Raw genomic sequence first — 22,930 nt, 5'->3', positions numbered from 1 at the left:
GCTCTCACAAGGTCTCACGCCTCAGTGGAGTTCCATGCTTTCCACAAGGTCTCACGCCTCAGTGGAGTATCCCGCATTCACAAGGTCTCACGCCTCAGTGAAGCTTCTCGGCTCATCCCTTAGATGGCTAACAAACTGCTCAACGAGCGAAGGAGTACCAACATACTCAGAACTTACCAAACTCCTCAACACTTGGATCCGACGACACTTCTCGTTTTCCAAAAACTAAGGTTTGCATCCGAAGCTTCCTTTCGAGTTTATTATCTTTATTTAAAGATTTAGAGGATGTTTAATATCTTATGAGTTTTCTTTTCAAAATAATATCCTTTTTAGTCTTATCGAAATTCCTATAAGTTCTCGGGATCTCCTAATCCCCAAATGACTCCAGAGAATGTCTCGATCCATACACATCATAACAAGGCCCGAATCTCATTCGTCCTATCAAACTTTCTCAAAACTCTCAAATAAAAATCGGCATGACCTGCCCGCTATTCTCACGATTCAGAATCTCAGATTCCAGTGCAGAGCATATTTAAATCATCACAATCAACAACATGTCATATATCAATAAATCGCATCATAAACACTTAGCACTTAGCATATAAAGCATGCACCACACATCCTAGATTACCCACATAGCACATAGCATGTAAGACAATCTCAAAAACATTCAGTAGATGAATCATCTACATTGTCAGCCGAAGCCTCAGAAAACATTTTCCAATCACACACAATTCCAGTGCATAAACAGTAAACAATGTCGAAACATCGACCCTAAGCATTAACTAGAGATTCAGTGAGAAGCCCTCACCTGAAAGTTTTCCAGAATGATCAACTAGTGCTTCCTCGCTCTCAAAGTGTTGGTCCTCGGGGAAATCCTCAAAAGCACCTTTACAATAAAATCACAGAATACTATCAGAATCTATCGGAAACTAAGCTATCGATACTTACTAAGGTTACTCGAAGTAATCTATACTCTAAGGTACGATAATCTAGCGCGAAAGACAAGTTTTCGGAAAAGGAAATTTTCTCCTCCCCCTTTAATAGGTTCGGCCACTTTGTGCAATTATGGGGCTCGATTTTTCTTCGATCAAACTTGGTTCCTATGCTTTCATAAGCCGTAACTAAGGGTATTCTGAACTCGGAAAAATTATCGGATCAAAAACTGTCGCAGGGGTATTTTGGTCATGATTTTTAACTTAGGATTTTCGAAACTGAAATCCCAAAAATAAAATTTTGCAGGGACGTCACCAACGACGTTTATGACAACTAATCCTACTAGCACTAAGCTAAGGCGATAGTTTTCATCCTAAAGGTTGAAGCTTTACTCCAAAAACTCCAAAAATGGGTATTTTAGGCTAAAATTGATTCCGGCGGAATTCCGGCGACATAACGGAAAATCTAACCCGGCAGAAGTGATCTTGGGCACATAAGGAAGAGGTTTAGAATCAGAAATGAAAGATTCAGGATAGTTTTGCAAAAACCCATAAACTATCCGCTCAGAAAAGTCTACAGAAAAGCTATGGAAAAAGCGATCAGAGGTAAGGATTAGCGACTATACCTCGAAACCTTGAAGCAGCAACTAACGGATCAACGATCAAGCAAGTAATGAAGAAAATTCTTCTTCCTTCTTCCTTGGATGAACTCGCGGCCTTGAGGAGAGAAAATGGAGGAGTTTTGTGTTTTTTTCTCACTTGTTTGCTATATATAGAAGATGGAAATTCGCGGGAAAATGAAAGTTTCGCGAATCTGATTTTTCCGGCGTCATTCTCCGTGAATTCTAAGATAGGTTTTGGCGAAAGAATTCCAAAACTAAAATGAGGTCTCCTTATATTTTTGGCAACTAAAGCATAGTCGGTGTAAAACTATTTTACCCGATAAGTTGCTTTTTGCATCGAATGTCGGAATGGAAAACTTCCTTCTGAAGAAAGATTGAAATCATCAAGAGAAATGGGTGTACGCGTGTAGAATCTTCATTTGAAGCTCTGAATAGAAAAAGTCCCCATAGTCGGGTGATTCTAGGGTTTTGAAATACCAGGGATTCGGTTTCGGCAAACTTCCGATGATTGGAATCGGACGTTCGTAGATCCTAGAGTTTCGCCTCGAAACGATTTTGATATATGGAAAAAGAGAAGTTCTAACATTTCTCTGAAGATTTTTGGAATTAACTTCCATCGTGCCTAAAAGTGAAAATTAGCTATATACTAGGGTTTCTGACCTAGGTTAAGCGTATAACGATCGTACTATAACTTTTATCGATCATGATGTAATCCTTTGACTTTTCCTGAACTTTCTCCTTCATAAATTTATTTCATTTGGTAAACTCTAGTTCAGGTTTCCCTTCACAATACATCAACCCTAATCGTAAATCGAAATCTCTTCCACTTATTCTAAGCTTAAAAACTTGGGTCTTACATTACTACCCTCCAAAAAGAAAGTTTCGTCCTCGAAACTTAGGGTTCAGTAAAAGCTCTGGATATTATTCCTTGATCTTTTCCTCTAACTCTCACATAACACCGTCCGTGTCTTTATTCCAAATAATTTTCACTAAAACACTCTGCTTTCTCTTCGATTGTTTCACTCTTCTAGCCCCAATGCTGGTTCGACGGCGTCTCAACAGACATAACATCTTTCAACTTGCCGAGGTTTAACTACAATCGTCAATGATGACACCACTAAAACTCTTACTCAAATATGATCTTCAGCTTCCGAAGTCGATCTTTACCCTAAGATTCTCATTCCACTTAGCAAAATTCACTTGCTAATCTCTAGCTTGTATCACCGAAATCCATAACAAGTTTCATTCACTCTTAGACTTTAAGCAACTTGTCCAGATATGACAACCTCAAGTGTTCATCTTAATACTAACACTCCCCTTTTCTGTAACTTGATCACCATCTCGTCCATCAACTTCTTAATCTCTCAATCAAATTCTGACCAACTTTGAGTCCTAGAAACTTAAGACAACAATTCATAGACCTAAAACCTAAACCTTTACCAAGTTTGGACCTCTAATGTCCGTTAATTCTTCAATACCTCTTAAATGAATATCCATATCTTCAATCTATAACTCCTTCGCAAGAAAACTAATACTTAATGCGAACTTTTCCTCCCAACTCGACTAATCCTGGATCCAATCAAGTTAATCTTACCAATCCTTCTATCAAAGTCCATAGCCAGCTCTGATTCCGAATATCACCCCCTCAATATTAAGTTGATCAAGCCTAATACATCGAAGGTGGAAATCTAGAAAAAGCCCACTGGAACAGTCAATGAGTTTCCTATCATCCCGTGGTCACATACACCCTGATGATAAATCTTCAATGATGTCGCTACGGAACTACACACCCTCGACATCATACGTATACTATCCATGAGGAATCTCTCTGAGATTCATTCTTCGGCTTCTACCTTCCTTATAATCGCATCGACGCAATACTACTTTCTAGGCTTAGTGGGTTATTCTAAACCTCGTGTAACTTCTATAGTTAAGCCATTCGGTCAGGGCTTACCATCATATGCTTAGTTAAACAAACAGTTGGTACTTATCACAAGATAGTCTCTGGCACAACTATACAGTATGATTAAGCAATAACTTCAATCAATTCAAAGCGAAAAATCGCTTGCAGACAATCAATTTTCACTCTTTGCAGAGTCACACAACCTAGCACAGAAGACCTATTCCCCAACAACTCCTGAAAGACTCGTCAAGCTCTGATACCACAATGTAACACCCCGATTTCGGTGGCGTCACTTTAGTAACCAAAATAAACTTAATGCGGAAAAACGTGAATATTTTTTTTTTTCGATAATAACTAAGACAAGACTGAATTAAATAAAACCCAAATGCGAAAAGTAATAAAACTAATATACAATATATAAACAGCCCCCGCTGTAGTAGCAACCTCGTCACGAGTAACCTCCAGTGACGGAAAGAAAAGTGCAACGCCCGTAGGCAGTATATACAAACCAAATGAAAAGGTGAAGTGCCCGCAACACTATCCCTCAAAACTGAGAATCAGCTGACCCAATGGCCTGAAAATAAGACTTCCTAAGTCCAACCAACTCTCTGTGATTCCCGTAAGGAAACCACACAAAAAGCTATAGGCGGATCTACCCTGTCCCCTAAGTAACAAATGAAGCAAGACTGTCAGAGCTAAAACTCTACTCCTACACTAATCCTAACTCGAGGAGCTCATACCAACACTCAAAACTATGTGCTAGCATGATCGTCGTCTGAATCAGAATCCAGAACGACCAAGTCTACTAACCCTATCCGTCCTCCCCTCGCAACCGCAGTGCGCTCCGATGCTGGACTCACGGGCTTAGGGCCCGAACCCTGATCATCGATGATCGCAACGGTGGATGCACTAGACCCTGCCGAAGGCACTCCCACTAGAATCTCCTCTGAGGGATCCTCCTCGTCTGAAGACAATGGTGGTGGTGGTCCTCCAAGTCCTGGTCCACAGTGAACGCCCGGTGGCAAGTTGAAGTTGATAGAGCATCGCCTCAACACTCCTGACCTCAGAAGTCCTCCGCTATCCACGTGATCCTCCATGATGCGCCCCGAATACGTCGCTCGATGGCTCGCGGGGTCAACCACCCACGACCCGGGGTCGTCCTGATCGATCATCTCATACCTAATCCCCCCCGAAGGGTGGACCATGGTGAACCAATCTGCAATATTCATCTGACAAAAGGCGTTGTCCGCCAAAACACACACAGAAGACGCGAGGGTCAACTCTAAAGAACTATGTAGATAATAAACCCAATAGGTACAAATAATAAATAGCCACTTAGGCTTATAACTAGAGATGTCATTCCTAGGGTTGCATGTTCCATATCGAACGTAAATGACAACAATAACAAATAGCATGTTCCAAATAGGATTGACAAATAACAATCACACTCGACAACTAAATTAGTATGTATGTTGCATGATATGCAATGCAGGTTAACCCAGTCAACCAATATGCATTCCGGAACGGATGGACATCATCGGATCAGCCCTAACACCAGCCACGGTGGGACCATTTCGGCCCGTGATGCCTCTTACTCCAACATCATCATGTAGTCAGATCAGCATAAAACCCGAAGGCCTGCCATTTCGGTCTGCTACTAAGAGTCACCTAGCAGCGCTCTTACGCGGAAATCCTGGTCTTATAACCAATTTTGGAATCCGCCGTGGTCCGGTATCTCGCCGTGTTTAAACCACTTAATGAGTGCATGCAATGCAGTGATTAGCCAAACAACGTCTCCGACCTCACTCGACACGTCGCCACGTGTTCTAGCTAAATTAATGTCTCTAAAAGCTTACCCTAAGGTAAAGTCGATTCTGCGACAAAATACAATAATCATAAAATGAGTGCAACCACTCACGATGACTCTTCGGGTCATCAATGCTCTCACGAAGTCTCACGCTTCAGTGAAGTTTCATGCTCTCACAAGGTCTCACGCCTCAGTGGAGTTCCATGCTTTCCACAAGGTCTCACGCCTCAGTGGAGTATCCCGCATTCACAAGGTCTCACGCCTCAGTGAAGCTTCTCGGCTCATCCCTTAGATGGCTAACAAACTGCTCAACGAGCGAAGGAGTACCAACATACTCAGAACTTACCAAACTCCTCAACACTTGGATCCGACGACACTTCTCGTTTTCCAAAAACTAAGGTTTGCATCCGAAGCTTCCTTTCGAGTTTATTATCTTTATTTAAAGATTTAGAGGATGTTTAATATCTTATGAGTTTTCTTTTCAAAATAATATCCTTTTTAGTCTTATCGAAATTCCTATAAGTTCTCGGGATCTCCTAATCCCCAAATGACTCCAGAGAATGTCTCGATCCATACACATCATAACAAGGCCCGAATCTCATTCGTCCTATCAAACTTTCTCAAAACTCTCAAATAAAAATCGGCATGACCTGCCCGCTATTCTCACGATTCAGAATCTCAGATTCCAGTGCAGAGCATATTTAAATCATCACAATCAACAACATGTCATATATCAATAAATCGCATCATAAACACTTAGCACTTAGCATATAAAGCATGCACCACACATCCTAGATTACCCACATAGCACATAGCATGTAAGACAATCTCAAAAACATTCAGTAGATGAATCATCTACATTGTCAGCCGAAGCCTCAGAAAACATTTTCCAATCACACACAATTCCAGTGCATAAACAGTAAACAATGTCGAAACATCGACCCTAAGCATTAACTAGAGATTCAGTGAGAAGCCCTCACCTGAAAGTTTTCCAGAATGATCAACTAGTGCTTCCTCGCTCTCAAAGTGTTGGTCCTCGGGGAAATCCTCAAAAGCACCTTTACAATAAAATCACAGAATACTATCAGAATCTATCGGAAACTAAGCTATCGATACTTACTAAGGTTACTCGAAGTAATCTATACTCTAAGGTACGATAATCTAGCGCGAAAGACAAGTTTTCGGAAAAAGAAATTTTCTCCTCCCCCTTTAATAGGTTCGGCCACTTTGTGCAATTATGGGGCTCGATTTTTCTTCGATCAAACTTGGTTCCTATGCTTTCATAAGCCGTAACTAAGGGTATTCTGAACTCGGAAAAATTATCGGATCAAAAACTGTCGCAGGGGTATTTTGGTCATGATTTTTAACTTAGGATTTTCAAAACTGAAATCCCAAAATTAAAATTTTGCAGGGACGTCACCAACGACGTTTATGACAACTAATCCTACTAGCACTAAGCTAAGGCGATAGTTTTCATCCTAAAGGTTGAAGCTTTACTCCAAAAACTCCAAAAATGGGTATTTTAGGCTAAAATTGATTCCGGCGGAATTCCGGCGACATAACGGAAAATCTAACCCGGCAGAAGTGATCTTGGGCACATAAGGAAGAGGTTTAGAATCAGAAATGAAAGATTCAGGATAGTTTTGCAAAAACCCATAAACTATCCGCTCAGAAAAGTCTACAGAAAAGCTATGGAAAAAGCGATCAGAGGTAAGGATTAGCGACTATACCTCGAAACCTTGAAGCAGCAACTAACGGATCAACGATCAAGCAAGTAATGAAGAAAATTCTTCTTCCTTCTTCCTTGGATGAACTCGCGGCCTTGAGGAGAGAAAATGGAGGAGTTTTGTGTTTTTTTCTCACTTGTTTGCTATATATAGAAGATGGAAATTCGCGGGAAAATGAAAGTTTCGCGAATCTGATTTTTCCGGCGTCATTCTCCGTGAATTCTAAGATAGGTTTTGGCGAAAGAATTCCAAAACTAAAATGAGGTCTCCTTATATTTTTGGCAACTAAAGCATAGTCGGTGTAAAACTATTTTACCCGATAAGTTGCTTTTTGCATCGAATGTCGGAATGGAAAACTTCCTTCTGAAGAAAGATTGAAATCATCAAGAGAAATGGGTGTACGCTTGTAGAATCTTCATTTGAAGCTCTGAATAGAAAAAGTCCCCATAGTCGGGTGATTCTAGGGTTTTGAAATACCAGGGATTCGGTTTCGGCAAACTTCCGATGATTGGAATCGGACGTTCGTAGATCCTAGAGTTTCGCCTCGAAACGATTTTGATATATGGAAAAAGAGAAGTTCTAACATTTCTCTGAAGATTTTTGGAATTAACTTCCATCGTGCCTAAAAGTGAAAATTAGCTATATACTAGGGTTTCTGACCTAGGTTAAGCGTATAACGATCGTACTATAACTTTTATCGATCATGATGTAATCCTTTGACTTTTCCTGAACTTTCTCCTTCATAAATTTATTTCATTTGGTAAACTCTAGTTCAGGTTTCCCTTCACAATACATCAACCCTAATCGTAAATCGAAATCTCTTCCACTTATTCTAAGCTTAAAAACTTGGGTCTTACAGCATGACTTTCATGGTCAAAAACAAGGTAAAGATGAGCCTAGAACCTCCATAGAAAGCCCTAGCAGTGCCTCCACAAGTCTCAAGAGAAAACTCTTCCAAAACGGCTCAGTAGTCCAAGCATTTTAAGTCAAATTCTCAAAACAATTGCAAAATTTGGATGTATTGGCTCAGTTGCACTACATACAGGCACGTTGGGTTGGTTCACTTCTTTTATGCCAAGCCTGTCAAACATGGATAAGGGCATTAAGTTATGCTTTTTCCCCAAATCACATAAAGCTCTTACCTCCTTTAAATTTTCAAACTCAACTGGTTGAGTGAAACCTCTTGGATCTCTTGAAGATATTTAGGTAATTGTAAAATAATTGATTTAATTAATTTAAATGGAGAAAATTTTTTCATGTTTTTATTTATTGGGAAAGGAGAAAGTATGTTTTCAAATAAGAGAGGAAGAGGATATTTTCTGTTTTTTTGGAAGGTGAGAGGAAGGGAGCGTAACCACTAAAATAACTCGTTTTAAAATACAGGGACGAAATTCAAATAATTACGTTGACTCAAGTTCAAATAAAACGAGAGAATAAATTCATAGATAAAATAAACGAGTCATAAACATAACCGAAGCGTTAAAACATGATCAAGAAATTGAATTTGTTAGTCCCAAGTACCATAAAAAGATTAGCCAAGCATGACTTTCATGGTCAAAAACAAGGTAAAGATGAGCCTAGAACCTCCATAGAAAGCCCTAGCAGTGCCTCCACAAGTCTCAAGAGAAAACTCTTCCAAAACGGCTCAGTAGTCCAAGCATTTTAAGTCAAATTCTCAAAACAATTGCAAAATTTGGATGTATTGGCTCAGTTGCACTACTTACAGGCACGTTTGGTTGGTTCACTTCTTTTATGCCAAGCCTGTCAAACATGGATAAGGGCATTAAGTTATGCTTTTTCCCCAAATCACATAAAGCTCTTACCTCCTTTAAATTTTCAAACTCAACTGGTAGAGTGAAACCTCTTGGATCTCTTGAGGATATTTAGGTAATTGTAAAATAATTGATTTAATTAATTTAAATGGAGAAAAAATTTCATATTTTTATTTATTGGGAAAGGAGAAAGTTTGTTTTCAAATAAGAGAGGAAGAGGATATTTTATATTTTTTTGGAAGGTGAGAGGAAGGGAGTGTAATAACTACATATGTCAAAGGTTACCAATTTTACTCTATAATCTACTCACTTAAGAGAGTTTTTTTTTTTTTTTATCAAGATTTTATCTATTAAATATAGTTTTCTTCTGACTAAAATGCCCTTTTGGTCTCCTAGTATTATGATTTTATGAATTTGGTCCCTGTATTTTAAAACGAGTTATTTTAGTGGTTAAGCCCTTTGCCCTTGTTTCCAAGGTTAGGGTTTCTACTCTCATTCCTACAAAAAATGAATATTTAAGAATTGTCACTTTTGTTTCAAGTTACCTCTTGGCTTTAGTGGTAATGCATTGGTTTGGCCCTGTAAGGGTTGAGGGTTCAACGGTTCAACCTACATATTGTCACATAGGATTCTCATATATATGTCTGACATGCAGGATGTTGAATGTGTAATTAAGGGTCATGTGGATATGACTTATTTATAAATAATCAACATTAGAATATGAAAATTTAAATTGACTGACAACTTACGAACCAGGTAAAGATATATAATATCAATGTCATCTAAAATTCAGTTGGAAGAACCCCGAAATATTTTTGGACTAAGAAGGGATCGAAGGACCAAAAGTGCAATGCCAAACAAACATGAGGGACCAAAATTACTTGTTTAAAAAAGGTAGGTTAAATTCACAAAATCGCGGTACTAGAATGATAAAAAATGCAATCTGCCGTAAATATAACAAATCAATGTTGAGTTTGTTTGCAACAACTTTTTCAATCACAGTACCTTTTGCTTGATAATTAAGGCGTTTATAATTATAAGTACACTGTTTTTTCCAAAAAAGGACAGCTTTCTTTAGTATGCGAGAGTAGGGGTGGAAATAGGCCGAGCCGAGTCAGGCTTTGTATGACCCAAGTCTGACCTGCATTCCTTTTTTGTGGCCTAAGCCTGACCTATGGCCTATCAATAAGCCAGATTTTAAGGCTTGGCCTGGCCTTTTATAAGGCCTGACCTGGCCTATAAGCCTACTTGAAAGCATATTTAACATAAAATTTCACCAAAAGAAGGTTATTAGGCCAGCAGACTAATAGGCTAGCGGGCTAATAGGTCTCTTTATATATCATTTCATTTTCTTTTCAAATATATAAACTTGTATATCATTGCATTTCAAAGAACCAAACCTCAATTATTTAAAACAAACACAACAAAAATTAAATTATATATAATTATATTATATTTATGTATATTATTAATAAAAATAATAGATAAGTAGGCCGGTCTATCAGGCCAAATAGGATTTTTTAATTGTTGGGCTGACATTTTTAGTTAAACAAGCTTTTTAAAAACCCTAAGCGTGACCTTTTTAATAAACGAGCAAGGCCGGGCCGAGCCTCAGACCAGCCGAGCCTGACGAGCCGCTTGGCCTATTTCCACCCTATGGAAGAGTAATCATTGGGGGGAAGGATGACAAATATGCCAAGTAACAAATATCTGTTCAGAATTATTTGTTAATGAACTTAAAGACGTAACCATGATGAAAATTCCAACTTTAATTCTGAATGAAATCGAAGACTAGCTTCCATGGAGTTTATTTTTTATGTAAAGCTTGAGTTGTCTGCTTTTGTTTCAAGCTTACATTATTCATTCTTTCCTTCTTGTATTGGGTTGAAGTACCCCTTTATACTTTACTTCAATATAATTCATTGCTTATAAAAAAAATGAAAGGGCCCACTAGTACATGTCAGTTGATTTATATATATGTGCTGCTATTCATAGTGTATATTTGAGCAAGCAATATTGTAAAATTGATATTGAATGACATTAATTTTTCTTTCAAAAAAAAAAGACATTAATTTTGGATGATATTATGTTTGAAATAAAGTAAATATATTCGTACATTTTGATTGGTAGCATAAAATTTTCAAACTAACACACATAAAACCTATTTTGTGTTTTAAGTCAAAAAATTTGAAGAGTCAGTTTTTTTTTCCCACCATAATCAAATAAATTGTATAGTAAAACATTTCCATAATAATCACCACATGTAATTTGAAAAAAAAATTGCTATAAATTATGATGTTTTTTTACCGCCACAAAATTAACTGGTGCAAATTTTTTTGCTGAAGTGTCGCAGTGTCTCCATTATTTAGTGTTCAATGAAATATATTAGTGTTCTAAATAAAACATGCTGAGGGACTGCTGGTGAAAGCAGCAGGTCAGCAGGTGTTCCTTTGAGTTGGGGAATACTAATTCTGATAATATTATTATATATAAAGATTATTTACTCTTGTATGTTACAGAAGAAAGAACTGCTTATTTTGTAAACATAAGTGAAAATTGCACTAGTATGTGAACTATGTTTAGATGGTTATCTAGAAAAGAATAACATTGTGACACCCACTTAGAACACTTGGCATTCCATGACTTACTCTCACCAAACCCCCTTCATTAGATGACAAGTGTCAACCTCTTCTTCATTCAGACCACCTCATTGAAGCCCATTTTTCTTGGACTTTTGTTTTAAGGTCCATCATTGACAACTCATTTAATGATCATTATAAATTTCATTAATAATTGATTTTTAAAATCAAATCTCCCTTATGAATTAATCCTTTCTAAATTAAAGCAAGATAGGCCAGAAATTTATAGTTTCGTTTTTTTTTTCTCCCTTATGAATTAGTTTGCCTTTACTTTTTACTGCAAAGGTTTACCAATGAAAATCATTTATTTGACCTCTCTGTTTTTCCGTTCAAAAAAATAAATATTAACCGTATTTAAATCATATTAATCCGGCACAGCCTAAGAGATGTAGTATCATAATTTTTTTGACAGCTACTATATCATAATTACATACCATATCTATTTTCTAATTTTATACAAATATTTTTTTCTTATACTCAAATTCACCTATGATTAGTTTTCCCAATAAAAAAACAAAAATTCACCTACAAATCTCACTATTATTTGTTTCAAGTTAAAAAAAAAATCAAAAAAAATTCTACATCAGAGCTTCACTAAGGAAAATCAATGTGTTAACTTTTTTTAAAAAAAGTTTTATACCTTAGTATCACATTAAAAACACTACCATTTTTTGAAAATATTCCAAATTTGACATTGTCAAAATTTGGTGAGTATGATTAGAAGGAAAAATTAAAGTTGAGTAAATGTATTTTCTTTCTCAAAATGAAAAAATAAAAAATCAATATTTCTCATTTAATTTAATTTTCTTATTTAATTTATTTGCCTTATTTCATTTAATTTCGTTATTTAAGTTAATAGTATATATTTTAACCCAACACTCAATATTTTTTTTTAAAAAAATCATGTGAAATATTGAGTGTATATTTCTAATCATTCTTAAATTATTCCCAAATTAATCACTGCATGAACTAATAAATGCTATTAATTTTCAGTTTTAATTTCGTTAAAAAATTAAAATATAGTGATATTCCATACATTTTTTAATGAAGTTATGAGCATTAATTATGTATTATGAGTAGCATCATTCTCTCCATTATCAAATATTTTTCAAACTTATAGATCAATGAAAGCATTAAATGACTTTAAAAATAAATTAATACTAGAATATTCATCTATATACTTTAGAAAAGAGGAAGGTTGTGAGCCCCACCTCCATGATTTGGCACTTCAAGAATGACTCTCACTCACCCCACTCTTTGTATGACAAGTGTCACATTCTGATTAATTTGGACCAAAATAGTAGAAGTCTATTTTAATTTCAGTTTTTTTATGGAGGCTCATTATTCAAAGTCATTTGAATGATGATTTTGTTTTTATTGTTTTACAACCCTAATTAATTGTTAACATAAAAGTTGTATACATATACCATTATACCATTGATTATCATTTTTCAAAAAAATTCGAATTTTTAGCAGGCATGAAAAAGTTAATTTAGTAAGGTGAAAACATTCTCAAATACAACGTTTAGGCTGGAGAAACTTTTTTGTTTGAGTATGAATCTTCAAACTATTTTTAAAACGGATATTCACAGCCTTGAATTTGAGATTCAGCACCTGCACCGAATGAAGAATTAATGGTGTTAATTCTGTTAAGGAAAAGAAGTCAAGAATTAAAAGGGTGTTAATTCTGCTGAGCAAGTCACAGGTTAATTTCTTTCAAGCATTCACACCATGTTAATGTTTGCTTTACAAGTCAAACCTTAAAAACTTAATTTTGTGAACCATATTAATGACTCGTTCTTGAAAGAAATACGCACAGTTTTTTCTTTGGTGTGAAAATAAAGAAATTAATTCTAGAAAGAAATTAATATGATTTGCAATAAAAGTCAAACCTTAAGTACTGTAATGACACCATGTTAATCTTAATTCCTATTTTCCTTTAATTACTCATCAGAATGAGTAATTCACGTGTAACGCATGATATTTGGTAGATAATAATTAATTTCAATAATGAAAATTGACCTGAAAAAAAAAATTTACCTCCTTGCAATGAGATTCGTATTACCGTCCAACCTTTTTTTTTTCCTTTCCTTTTTTAACATTCATTGACCAGTAGCCCTAATTCTCAAATTCCTATATAAATCATCTCATGCTATTCTTTAACTTCACCATCCCTTCCCACCAACTATTAGCTTTGGAATATACTTTGTTCTAATGGTTATCGACGATCTCGCCACCATCGATGCCTCAAAGGAGAACTGGTATGTTAATGTTGCAAAGGTGAACCAGTTGTGGCTTAGTCCGAGCTTTTATGGCTCCAAGCTTCCATTTTACATGGACATGATTCTTATGGATGACAAGGTAAATCACTTTTGCACATAATAACCATGTATTACATTCTTTTTTTTAAACTATAAATCTCAAATTTCCTCATTTTATTGAATTTCAGGGTTGTAAGATTCATGCTACGGTTAGGAAGACTCTTATATACCGATTTCAATCTTTGCTGAGTGAAGGACGTGTATATCAGATTTTGTTTTTTGGTGTTGGTGAAAGCGGTCGTGATTTTCGTCCAACCTCGCACCCATTCAAGATCAACTTTGATATTCATACATTTGTGCGCTTGGTTCCCAACAAGGCCATCAACTTAAGCCTTACAATTTTGTGCCAATATCTGATATAATGTTTAAGGACCTTTATACGTCTTTTCTTATAGGTATATACTCTTTTTTAGTCTTTTGATTTTTAAATTACTATTCTGGGTTTTGGATTAATGTTTCTATGATTTTGCAGATGTGATTGGAATTCTCACTGGTGCAAGTGCTGAAACTGAGTTTGAGAAAGATGGAACAAAGCAGAAAAGAATTACTGTTGAACTTGACCAAGATGGGTACACACAATGTTCAATGCTTATTCATATTTTTTCCATCTTTGATTATTAAGAGTAAGGTTTTATAATTTCTCAATTTTCTTAATAGGGTTCGGGTTGAATGCGCCTTTTTTGGAAAGTATGTTGCTGAAGTCGTTGGTTATTCTCTTTATTGTTGACAGCATAAAAAAGATAACAAGCAGTTTATATATTGATCATCTAATTTGAAGGTGTATTGACGTTTCTATAAGGTTAGTTTAACACTTTTAAATTATACACAGTTTATATTTGTATTGACACTGATAATTTTTTTTCCTTTCTAGGTTCTATAGCTCAAATATGCTTGATTGACAACAAGCTCGGTTATGAAGTCTTTATCATTAATCATGAACTACAATTTCGAATAAGGGTTCATATTGTTGTCATTGTTATGTTTATCTTATTTCAATTTTAATGTAATGCATTACTTAAAAACTTGGTTTTTATTACTATTCAAGTGTTGACAGTGTGAGGTATCTACAACCTCATCAAATTAATATATTTACTGTGGTTCATTCATCTACATGTTTGTAATATATGTTCAGTTCCATATATTTTATACTTACTGAAAAGAGCCTAAACTAAGTTAAAACACATTACTACTGATTCATCTTTACAATAAATTTAATCGTCGTGCAACGCACGGGTAAAGAACACTAGTAAAGAAGAAAGTTTAAAAAGGCATGCACAATTGCAGCAGTTAATTTGAAGCTGCCACAAGCATTAATGCCGCTAGTGTAGGCAATTATTTTGCGGTTAATGAAACATTAATTAGTTAAGAAAAAAAAGAGAGAAGTGGCAGTAATTAATGAAGTGACAACTGACAACGATGAGGACATGGTGTGTCTCATTGATCCCAGATAAATTTGAGAGACTGAGGATCGAGGCAGCTTCATGCTTTTTGTTTGATTCTTCATGCATGAATTGTTTTTATCACTCCCTCCAATTTATCAACAAAAAAAAAGAATTGTTTTTATCACCAGTTATAAGGTAGCGATTAATATTTGGAATTTACCAGGTCCACTTGAGAGCGACAACGCCTCAAGTTGTACAAACTAAAACACTCAGTACAACATTTAGGTACGGGTGGGACAAAAAACGCCTAATAATTGAACTCATGCAGAATCCTATGTACATCATTGTGGGGTCTGTTTTCTGGTATATATATCCAAAACAGATGAGTAAACGCTGGAATTCGGCTTAATGCTTTGATGGGTTTAATTAAGAGGAAAAATATAAATAGAGAAGATAAGTAGAATTTTTTTTTTTGTAAGAAATAGATTAGATTAGATTTTTTTTAATACATCGGAAAAGAATAGATTAGATTTTATAGATAAGCTGTATTGCATGATAGAAATAGAAAAGAAAAAGAAAATAAAGAATGACCTGATCTCTCTCCCCCCTTTGTTTTTCTGTTGATTTCCTTGCTAAAATGGAGTCCTCCTCTTACATGTTTTTTCATGCTTGTTAGGATATGTTAGTCTAGAGAATATTCTATTGTTATTCTTATAGAATAAAAGCCGCATGAATGGTTTTATATTAGTTTTGGCCTTGAAGTGTGGAGAATGCATAGACACATCTATGATGTGCTTTAATTCATTTTTTTATTAGAAAAATTGGGAGCAGCAATAATCAAATATTGGACCGCTTGATCATAGAAGCTCTGATACTATGTCAAACAACCAATTATTTCAAAAACTTAAGCTATTAAGTAAGAGTCACATAAATCATTTCTATCGTACTTGCTTTTATAGTGGACTTCTTCTAGGCTGTAGCTTTTTCTTCTTTTCCACCTTGTAACAAAATATATATATATATATATATATATATATATATATATATATATATATATGGTTCCTTTTGGAATCCCCATGAGGAACAGCTCAAGAGATAAGAGATGAAGAAATGATTTTCCCTTTGATCTTACTTTCTTACTCAAAGTTTTGAACATCATATTTGATGAAATGTTAATACCATGTCAACCAAGGCTCAGGATTAAACATGAATAATGTTTGTCAGAATTTGATTGGTTAAGGGACAGAAGATCTCAATCCACTGGCTAGAAGCTTCATATGTCTAAGCTTGACAACAATTATTGACCCAAAAAAAGCTCGATAACAATTATTGACCCAAAAAAAAGCTCGATAACAATTGAAGTAATGACACTGTTATCGACCAAAATGATGCTTCAAACTCGATCATTTTCTACCAAAGTTTTAGCTTGTGGTTGCAATTGCATGTAATTGCCATAAAATCTTTGAAATTACAAAAGAAATGTGGACAGATGTGATTGCAACTGTAGCCTCCAACTGGAGTTTCTAACCTTGATTTTACTTATAGATACCAACTTTGGCTTATAGCTAGCTAATGTCACACAGTACTGTATTGCAGTATTGATATTGTTCTCATCTCCAGGTGTGAGCTGTTAGCAATTTGTATTTCGAGATTGAACTCCAAAAAGATATCTTAAGTTAGAAAGACACTGTCCCCATTGCAAATACTTGGCATGATAGCTTTATAGTCCCATGCAGATTTTACACAGATATTGTCATGAGATTCTCTTCCATGATTTGAGTATAGCATGTGGAAGTATGCATGCAATCTAAATACAAACACATAACGCTGGAGTTGGTCCATGAGTCAATCATTGCTATTCTTTGGTTTATTTTTTTCCAACCTGGATTTTCAACATTTGTTGGAGATCCTTGGATCAAGGGTGCTGTGTAGGGTGTTATATTGGGTTAGATGCTTGTTTTTAATAATGCATATTCGGTAAATAACTAGGAGACATCATGTGTGCCAAGACCAGGTCTTTAACACGATACAAAAAAAATAAAAATAAAAAAATGTTTATTTTAAAATCTTTTGGAAATTAAATTAAATAATATAAATTGATTTATTGGTAATTTATAAATTTCTTATTTTATTTAATTATGTTTGATCTAAATAATGTAGTTATAGATTAAATAAATCAAGGAAATTGATTACTCTTTTTTGTGTGTTATATCATTACAGAAGAAGACATGTTTTAATTCCGGTCCATTCAAAGTCACTACACTGGCATGATCAATTCATCAGGTACGTGAAATAGAAGCACGTGAATTACATCATGGGGTAATGAAGGGAAAACCACAAAATGGTATTGCAAAGAGAAGGATATTCCTGTTAAAAACAGCAACCAAAATTTATCACCAGCATTGCAAAGACGCAGTGTGTGTTTGGTTTTAGACCAAACGTCGGTCGGTCTCTCATGGAATACTTGTGTTCAATTTCAAAGTGCCTAAACGTAAAAGAGAGTCTGTTGGAGCGTTGGGGATACGTTCGGTTTAACGTAAATGCAAACATAGCCTCACTCACGCTATATACAAAATACCATAAGGCTTCACTGATGCAAGTGACATGGCCAGATTTCCAGATGAGGCTAGGCTACTTCTATCCCTAATCCCTTTAACTCCATGAAAGAAAAGAATCACGCAGCTCTGCTCATTTACCTTAGGTAAATCCTTCTGTCTCTGTTAGTTGGGTTCTTTGCTTCACGTTGATCTGTGACTTTTCCCTGCAATAATGAATTTTCATTAGACTTGCGAGGTCTGCTAAAGGGCATTTGAACATCGAGAATGAAAGGGTAAAAAACACACTACAACCAAGATGCATTCGTTAATCATGAAAACACAAGTTAATTCCAATAATTATAAAACTTAACCTCTCAAGAAAGATGAATGAATGAATAAATAAACACTTGTGATGCATAAACCACTAACAATACATACACTCAAATTTTCTCTCTATCTCTCACTTAATCATATCACATCCATTACTTCACTCTCCTCTCTTCCTTTCTCGCTCTGGGTGTCTACACCTCTTAGTGGTGTACGGTCTACCAAACATTTTCCATAAATAACCAAATAAGTATTTGGTTGGAAGTCTAGACATGAACACAAAGTTGCTCAAAAAGTTATAATGGTGAATCTTCAGGAAGAAACATTAACAAGATACATGCATGTCTGCTAAATATGAAAACAATTAACAAGTTTTCACTTATCTTTTGCAGTTTTCAGGAGAACTGGTCCTGGACAAGATCATTTAACTAAATGATACACATGAAGATGAGGAATTCAATAAAAAAGCCTTTTAATTTTTTTTTCTATATTCAATCACAATTCATAATGCAAGATATATTAGAAGTCTGTCAGGACTCTAACAATAAAGTTCTTTCCAAGAAAAATAGAATAGTGAATCAAATCAATTGACTATAATACCAGTATTGTCAAAGCAGCTGATCCTGCTATGTCATCATTCTGCCGGTGAACGTGTCCTGTAGTTCTTTGAGTTTTTAAGGTGCCCCCAGCACGAACACCTCTTTCATTACATTTCTGATTCATGGTTACATTCCTTATAGCATTCTCTTTTCCTTTAACCTTGCTAGTTCCTAGTCTCTCCTTAGTACCAGTACAAGAGTTTTCTTTGTTGACTTTGCATGGTAACTTAGCCCTTGAACTTGTAAACTGAGACTGGACCTGGAATAATGTAAACACAGCATCCTTTGATAAAAATATATTTTATAATTTCTAAAAAGTTAAGAATAATAACTAGGAAAGAAAATATTCTAATGACTAGGAAGTGAACTCTCACTGTCACTACACAAATGGGAATAATCCAAATAGATCTGATTAGGCAGACATAGTGATGCATTTAATAATATCATTTGGAGTGCTTTATACAGGACAAGTCAGATTTGCACCATTTAGAAGTCAGTCGGAATGGCTAAATGTAAAAATTTTAATGAAACAATGAGAAAAAGGTATGCGAGCTAAAGACAGTGCAGCTTCTCACCAATGATTTTGCAGTTCTATGGTATGCTGGTTTTGCATAATCAATGTTGCCTCCCTTTCTGTTACCAAAGTTTGCTCTTTCAATTAGAACGACAGATGCCTTGGATTTGTTACCAGGGTTGCATCTGTTTTTTACTGCTGGATTCATCAAATCTTTCTCATCTGTGATTTCCTCTCCCTGCTGCTTTGATGCAAACATAGCTTCAAAGCCAGAATTTGAACATGACCCAACACTAGACTTCCCAGAAGAAGATTTACGGCCCCTTGACTGCATGCTATCAACACCCATCTCTACTTTCGAGGCTTTCTCTGTAACATAACTTTTCCTAATACTAACACTACTAACCGTAGAGCTTCCACTTCCAGGGTTGCGTCCCTTTTTATCTGCATGATCCATTGCGTTCACATCTTTCCCATCTCTGATTTTCTCGCTCCGCTGCTTTGGTACAATTTTAGCTCCATAACCAGGGTTTGAACATGACCCTACACTTGACTTCCCGGAAGAAGATTTACGACTCCTTGATAGCATGCTATCAACACCAACCTCCACTCTTGAAGCTGTAACATAACTTTTCCTAAGACTAACACTAACTGAAGAACTTCTACTTTTCTGATCAAAAGGTTGACTCGACACACCCATACATTGCTGTCTTTGAAAGGTTGAGGCCTTTTTTGTAACACAACGATTCCCAAGACTACTCATAACTGATAAACTTCCGCTTTTTTTATCACAAGGCTGCCTAGTCACCTCCTTATGTTTCTGCAGAGTGTTTTCAGATGTAATCGTGCTTCTTGTGGAGCTTTGACCACTCTTGTCATCCAGATTGCTACTGCAACTCGCAATGGACTTAGTTTTTCCACTGCCAGTATAAGGCAATCCCAACTTTGTACTTAATAATCCATTTGGCCTGCCGGCAATTGATTTCGATTTGGGTTTTACTTCCTGAGCAAATCTGGAACCCTGCTGCAAGCATCTCCCACTTAAACCCTGCTGTTTGTCCAACAAAATACTCAGATTAGTTCCTTCCCACTTCTTGCTGTTGTAGTCTTTCCCTCTTGATCTCGAGACTGAGGAAGGTAGCTTCGGTGAAGTTAATCCTTGTAAATCCACACTTGATGTCACTATCTCCTCACCAGGGTGAGAAAATTTAGATTTTAACTCACGTGCAGACCACTGGTGAAACCTGAACATGATTTGATAGCAATGTTGTACTCAGTCAAAAAAGCATTAACAAAAATTCCAAGCCTCATTCAAAAAACCAACAATCATTCAAAAGGATCCTTACGGATGGCTTGTGTTGAACCAGTCACCATCACTTCTGCAAGATAACCAAAAGTTAGTGTCATGAGCAAACTATCACGAAAGCTCAAGTTGTTGTGCGAAAACACATGTTGGGCTTGAAGCGTGGATAATGCACAAGTCCACCTAACTTATGCTGAAATTCAACTTTTTATTATTAAAATAATGGGGCAACAATGATCAAACTCTAGGTCCCTCGGCCATAGAGATTCTATGTCATGAACCAACTATGCCAAAAACTCAAACCATTGGGTGAAGACACATTAATCATTTTATATTATATTTCTAACAGGTAAAACTAAATAAATACAATGGATTACAATTTGATCAAAGAAAAAAAAAGAACACAATCAAATTGGAAAACTCACTTGTCTTCACCAAGAGAATTAGCTTCGAGAGTCAAATCTGCCCACATAGGTGCTTCAATATGTTCCTGTACGTCATGCAATTGCAATACACCCAAAAAAAATCATAAATCAATGGACAGCTTTGAATACCACAACAGAAATATCAGACTTAATGAGTACACTGTCTCTAGCAAAGCATAAACACCAAGAATCTAGCATAGCATGTCTTAAATTGAAAACAAAGATTAAGGTTCTGTTGTTGATAGTGAATACATGAGAGGAGAAATTCAAAATCTTCTGTTAAACTTATTTTTAATGCCACCAATAATTTTAATACTTGAAATCTCAAGTAGTCCAGTTTTCATTGGAAAGCAAGACAACATTCTTGAGCCTCTAGTATGATATGAGAAAATGGTACAATTCTTGTTGAATCTAGAGAAAACAGAACAGTTGAATAGGGCAAAGAAGCTGCAAAGTTTCGTAGAAATGCGATTCCTAATATAAGCATTTTACTTGCTTCATGTCAAATGTTCTGCTCAAATTCATACATGACCAAATGGTTCTGAAACATAATTATTACCTTTGTTTCTTAACTCCAGCTATATGAAAGAAGGAATGAGGACCATCTTAGAAGGCATCGCACAGGTGGTTTACACGATTGATTTAATCTATTTTTCTTAATTAGTTTAGCACCTTTGAGCATTCTGCATGATTTTCAACTTACAATGACTAAATATTGACAAAAAAATATCTATCATTTTTATTTAGAAGTTTTAGTAACTTTCAAACATTTGCTTTGTAAACTCATCGTTAACCAAGAAAAACTTATCATTTGCACTTCAGTGCTTCTTTTTCTATCACTTCATACAGCTAATTACATAAATCTCCCATACTTTTAGTTTTATTATAGCAATTAATCGCCTCTTCTTCATAAGAAATGCAGACTATAATATGCTAGACCTATTCTTATTCCAATCAATTCGAAGTAATCGTCAACTGCTCTACTCCAATTCATAGTTTGTTTACTGTATTGATCCCGGTTCTACCGAAAATTTAAATAAAAAGTGATCACATATTTCATAAAATTTCAGAAGTGAGATTTTGTTAAAGTTTGAATCTAGACACCGTGAACATTGGGATGGTAGTGGCAGTGCATAAGGGACCAGGTGTGCATAATTTGCAAAGCAAGAAGTTCATGTAGTCACCAACTATATTACAAATTCTGCAAATTCTCTTGTCACAGCACATGCATTCATTTCACAGATTGAAAACACATTTGAGAACATGAAGTGATTAGTGTTGTGAATAATATAATAATCAAGAAAAAATGTGGTGCAAGTGCAACACATCCAATCTGAATCAAGAATCTGCATAACCAAAACCCTAAAAAACGAAGAATGTCACGGAATCGATGAAATGAAACGAACGACCTAGAAGAATTGAAAGAAATAGATAGCATCTTGAATCGTTACCAGAAAAGCCCAGTGATCGTTGGCTTTCTTGATCACGATCTCGATCTTCTTCGAAGCTTCCATGGTTCTCTCTCTCTCTCTCTCTCTCTCTCTCTGTGTGTGTGTGAGAGTGTGAATCTTCTTCGCTTGCTGCGGATTTAACGAACCCCAGAAGAGAAGAAGAGTCTTCGATGGAAATGGGAAAGCATGGCGCGTGAAGAAGCGGAAGGAGGGTGTGAAACGACTGCGTTTGAGATTGGTGTTTCTGATTTCATTCGGCTCCGTTGGATGAGAGTGGGGGAGTTCAGTGTACGGAGGGGATCCTTCGTTTCTAATGGTTTCGGATATTTGACCGTTGGTGCTCCATTCAAAATAATGAATTGGATTCAATTAGATCTAATAATAATAATCGAATAAAATTTTAAAATAAGTGTTTTTTTTAACAAAGAAAAGCTAAACAACACAGCAACTAAACTAAAGCATCTTCGCCACAAGATTGCTTGAAGGAGGCAATTGCCAAATGCGGGGGACCCTCGTGAGGCTTGGTGCGCTGATGAATCTCCGACATTATTTTTGTTTCTGGGAATCAGAGATAACAACACATTCAAGTCACAAGAGAGAGTAGCTCCCTAATCCTATAAACTGTGTCCCTCTCCCAAAAGCAAGTAATGTCCTCATTCTATTGC

General features: G+C 35.8%; 2 protein-coding genes across 2 annotated transcripts; one reads left to right on the top strand and one right to left on the bottom strand.

Moving 5' to 3' along the window:
- Nucleotides 1–13,620: 13,620 nt before the first annotated feature.
- Nucleotides 13,621–14,089, top strand: LOC130744597 (uncharacterized). The gene is made up of 2 exons (XM_057596768.1): nucleotides 13,621–13,767; nucleotides 13,856–14,089. The coding sequence occupies exons 1-2, from the start codon at nucleotides 13,621–13,623 to the stop codon at nucleotides 14,087–14,089; spliced, it is 381 nt and encodes a 126-aa protein (XP_057452751.1).
- A 3,343-nt stretch (nucleotides 14,090–17,432) lies between these two features.
- Nucleotides 17,433–22,545, bottom strand: LOC130745497 (uncharacterized). The gene is made up of 6 exons (XM_057597793.1): nucleotides 22,266–22,545; nucleotides 20,815–20,879; nucleotides 20,433–20,465; nucleotides 19,148–20,330; nucleotides 18,574–18,831; nucleotides 17,433–17,870 (listed from the first exon to the last, which is right to left on the bottom strand). The coding sequence occupies exons 1-6, from the start codon at nucleotides 22,326–22,328 to the stop codon at nucleotides 17,802–17,804; spliced, it is 1,671 nt and encodes a 556-aa protein (XP_057453776.1). The 5' UTR covers nucleotides 22,329–22,545; the 3' UTR covers nucleotides 17,433–17,801.
- Nucleotides 22,546–22,930: the final 385 nt, after the last annotated feature.

This window comes from Lotus japonicus, chromosome 3 (assembly GCF_012489685.1).
Source record: "Lotus japonicus ecotype B-129 chromosome 3, LjGifu_v1.2".
NCBI lineage: Eukaryota > Viridiplantae > Streptophyta > Magnoliopsida > Fabales > Fabaceae > Lotus > Lotus japonicus.
This window is presented reverse-complemented; position numbering and strand designations above follow the sequence as displayed.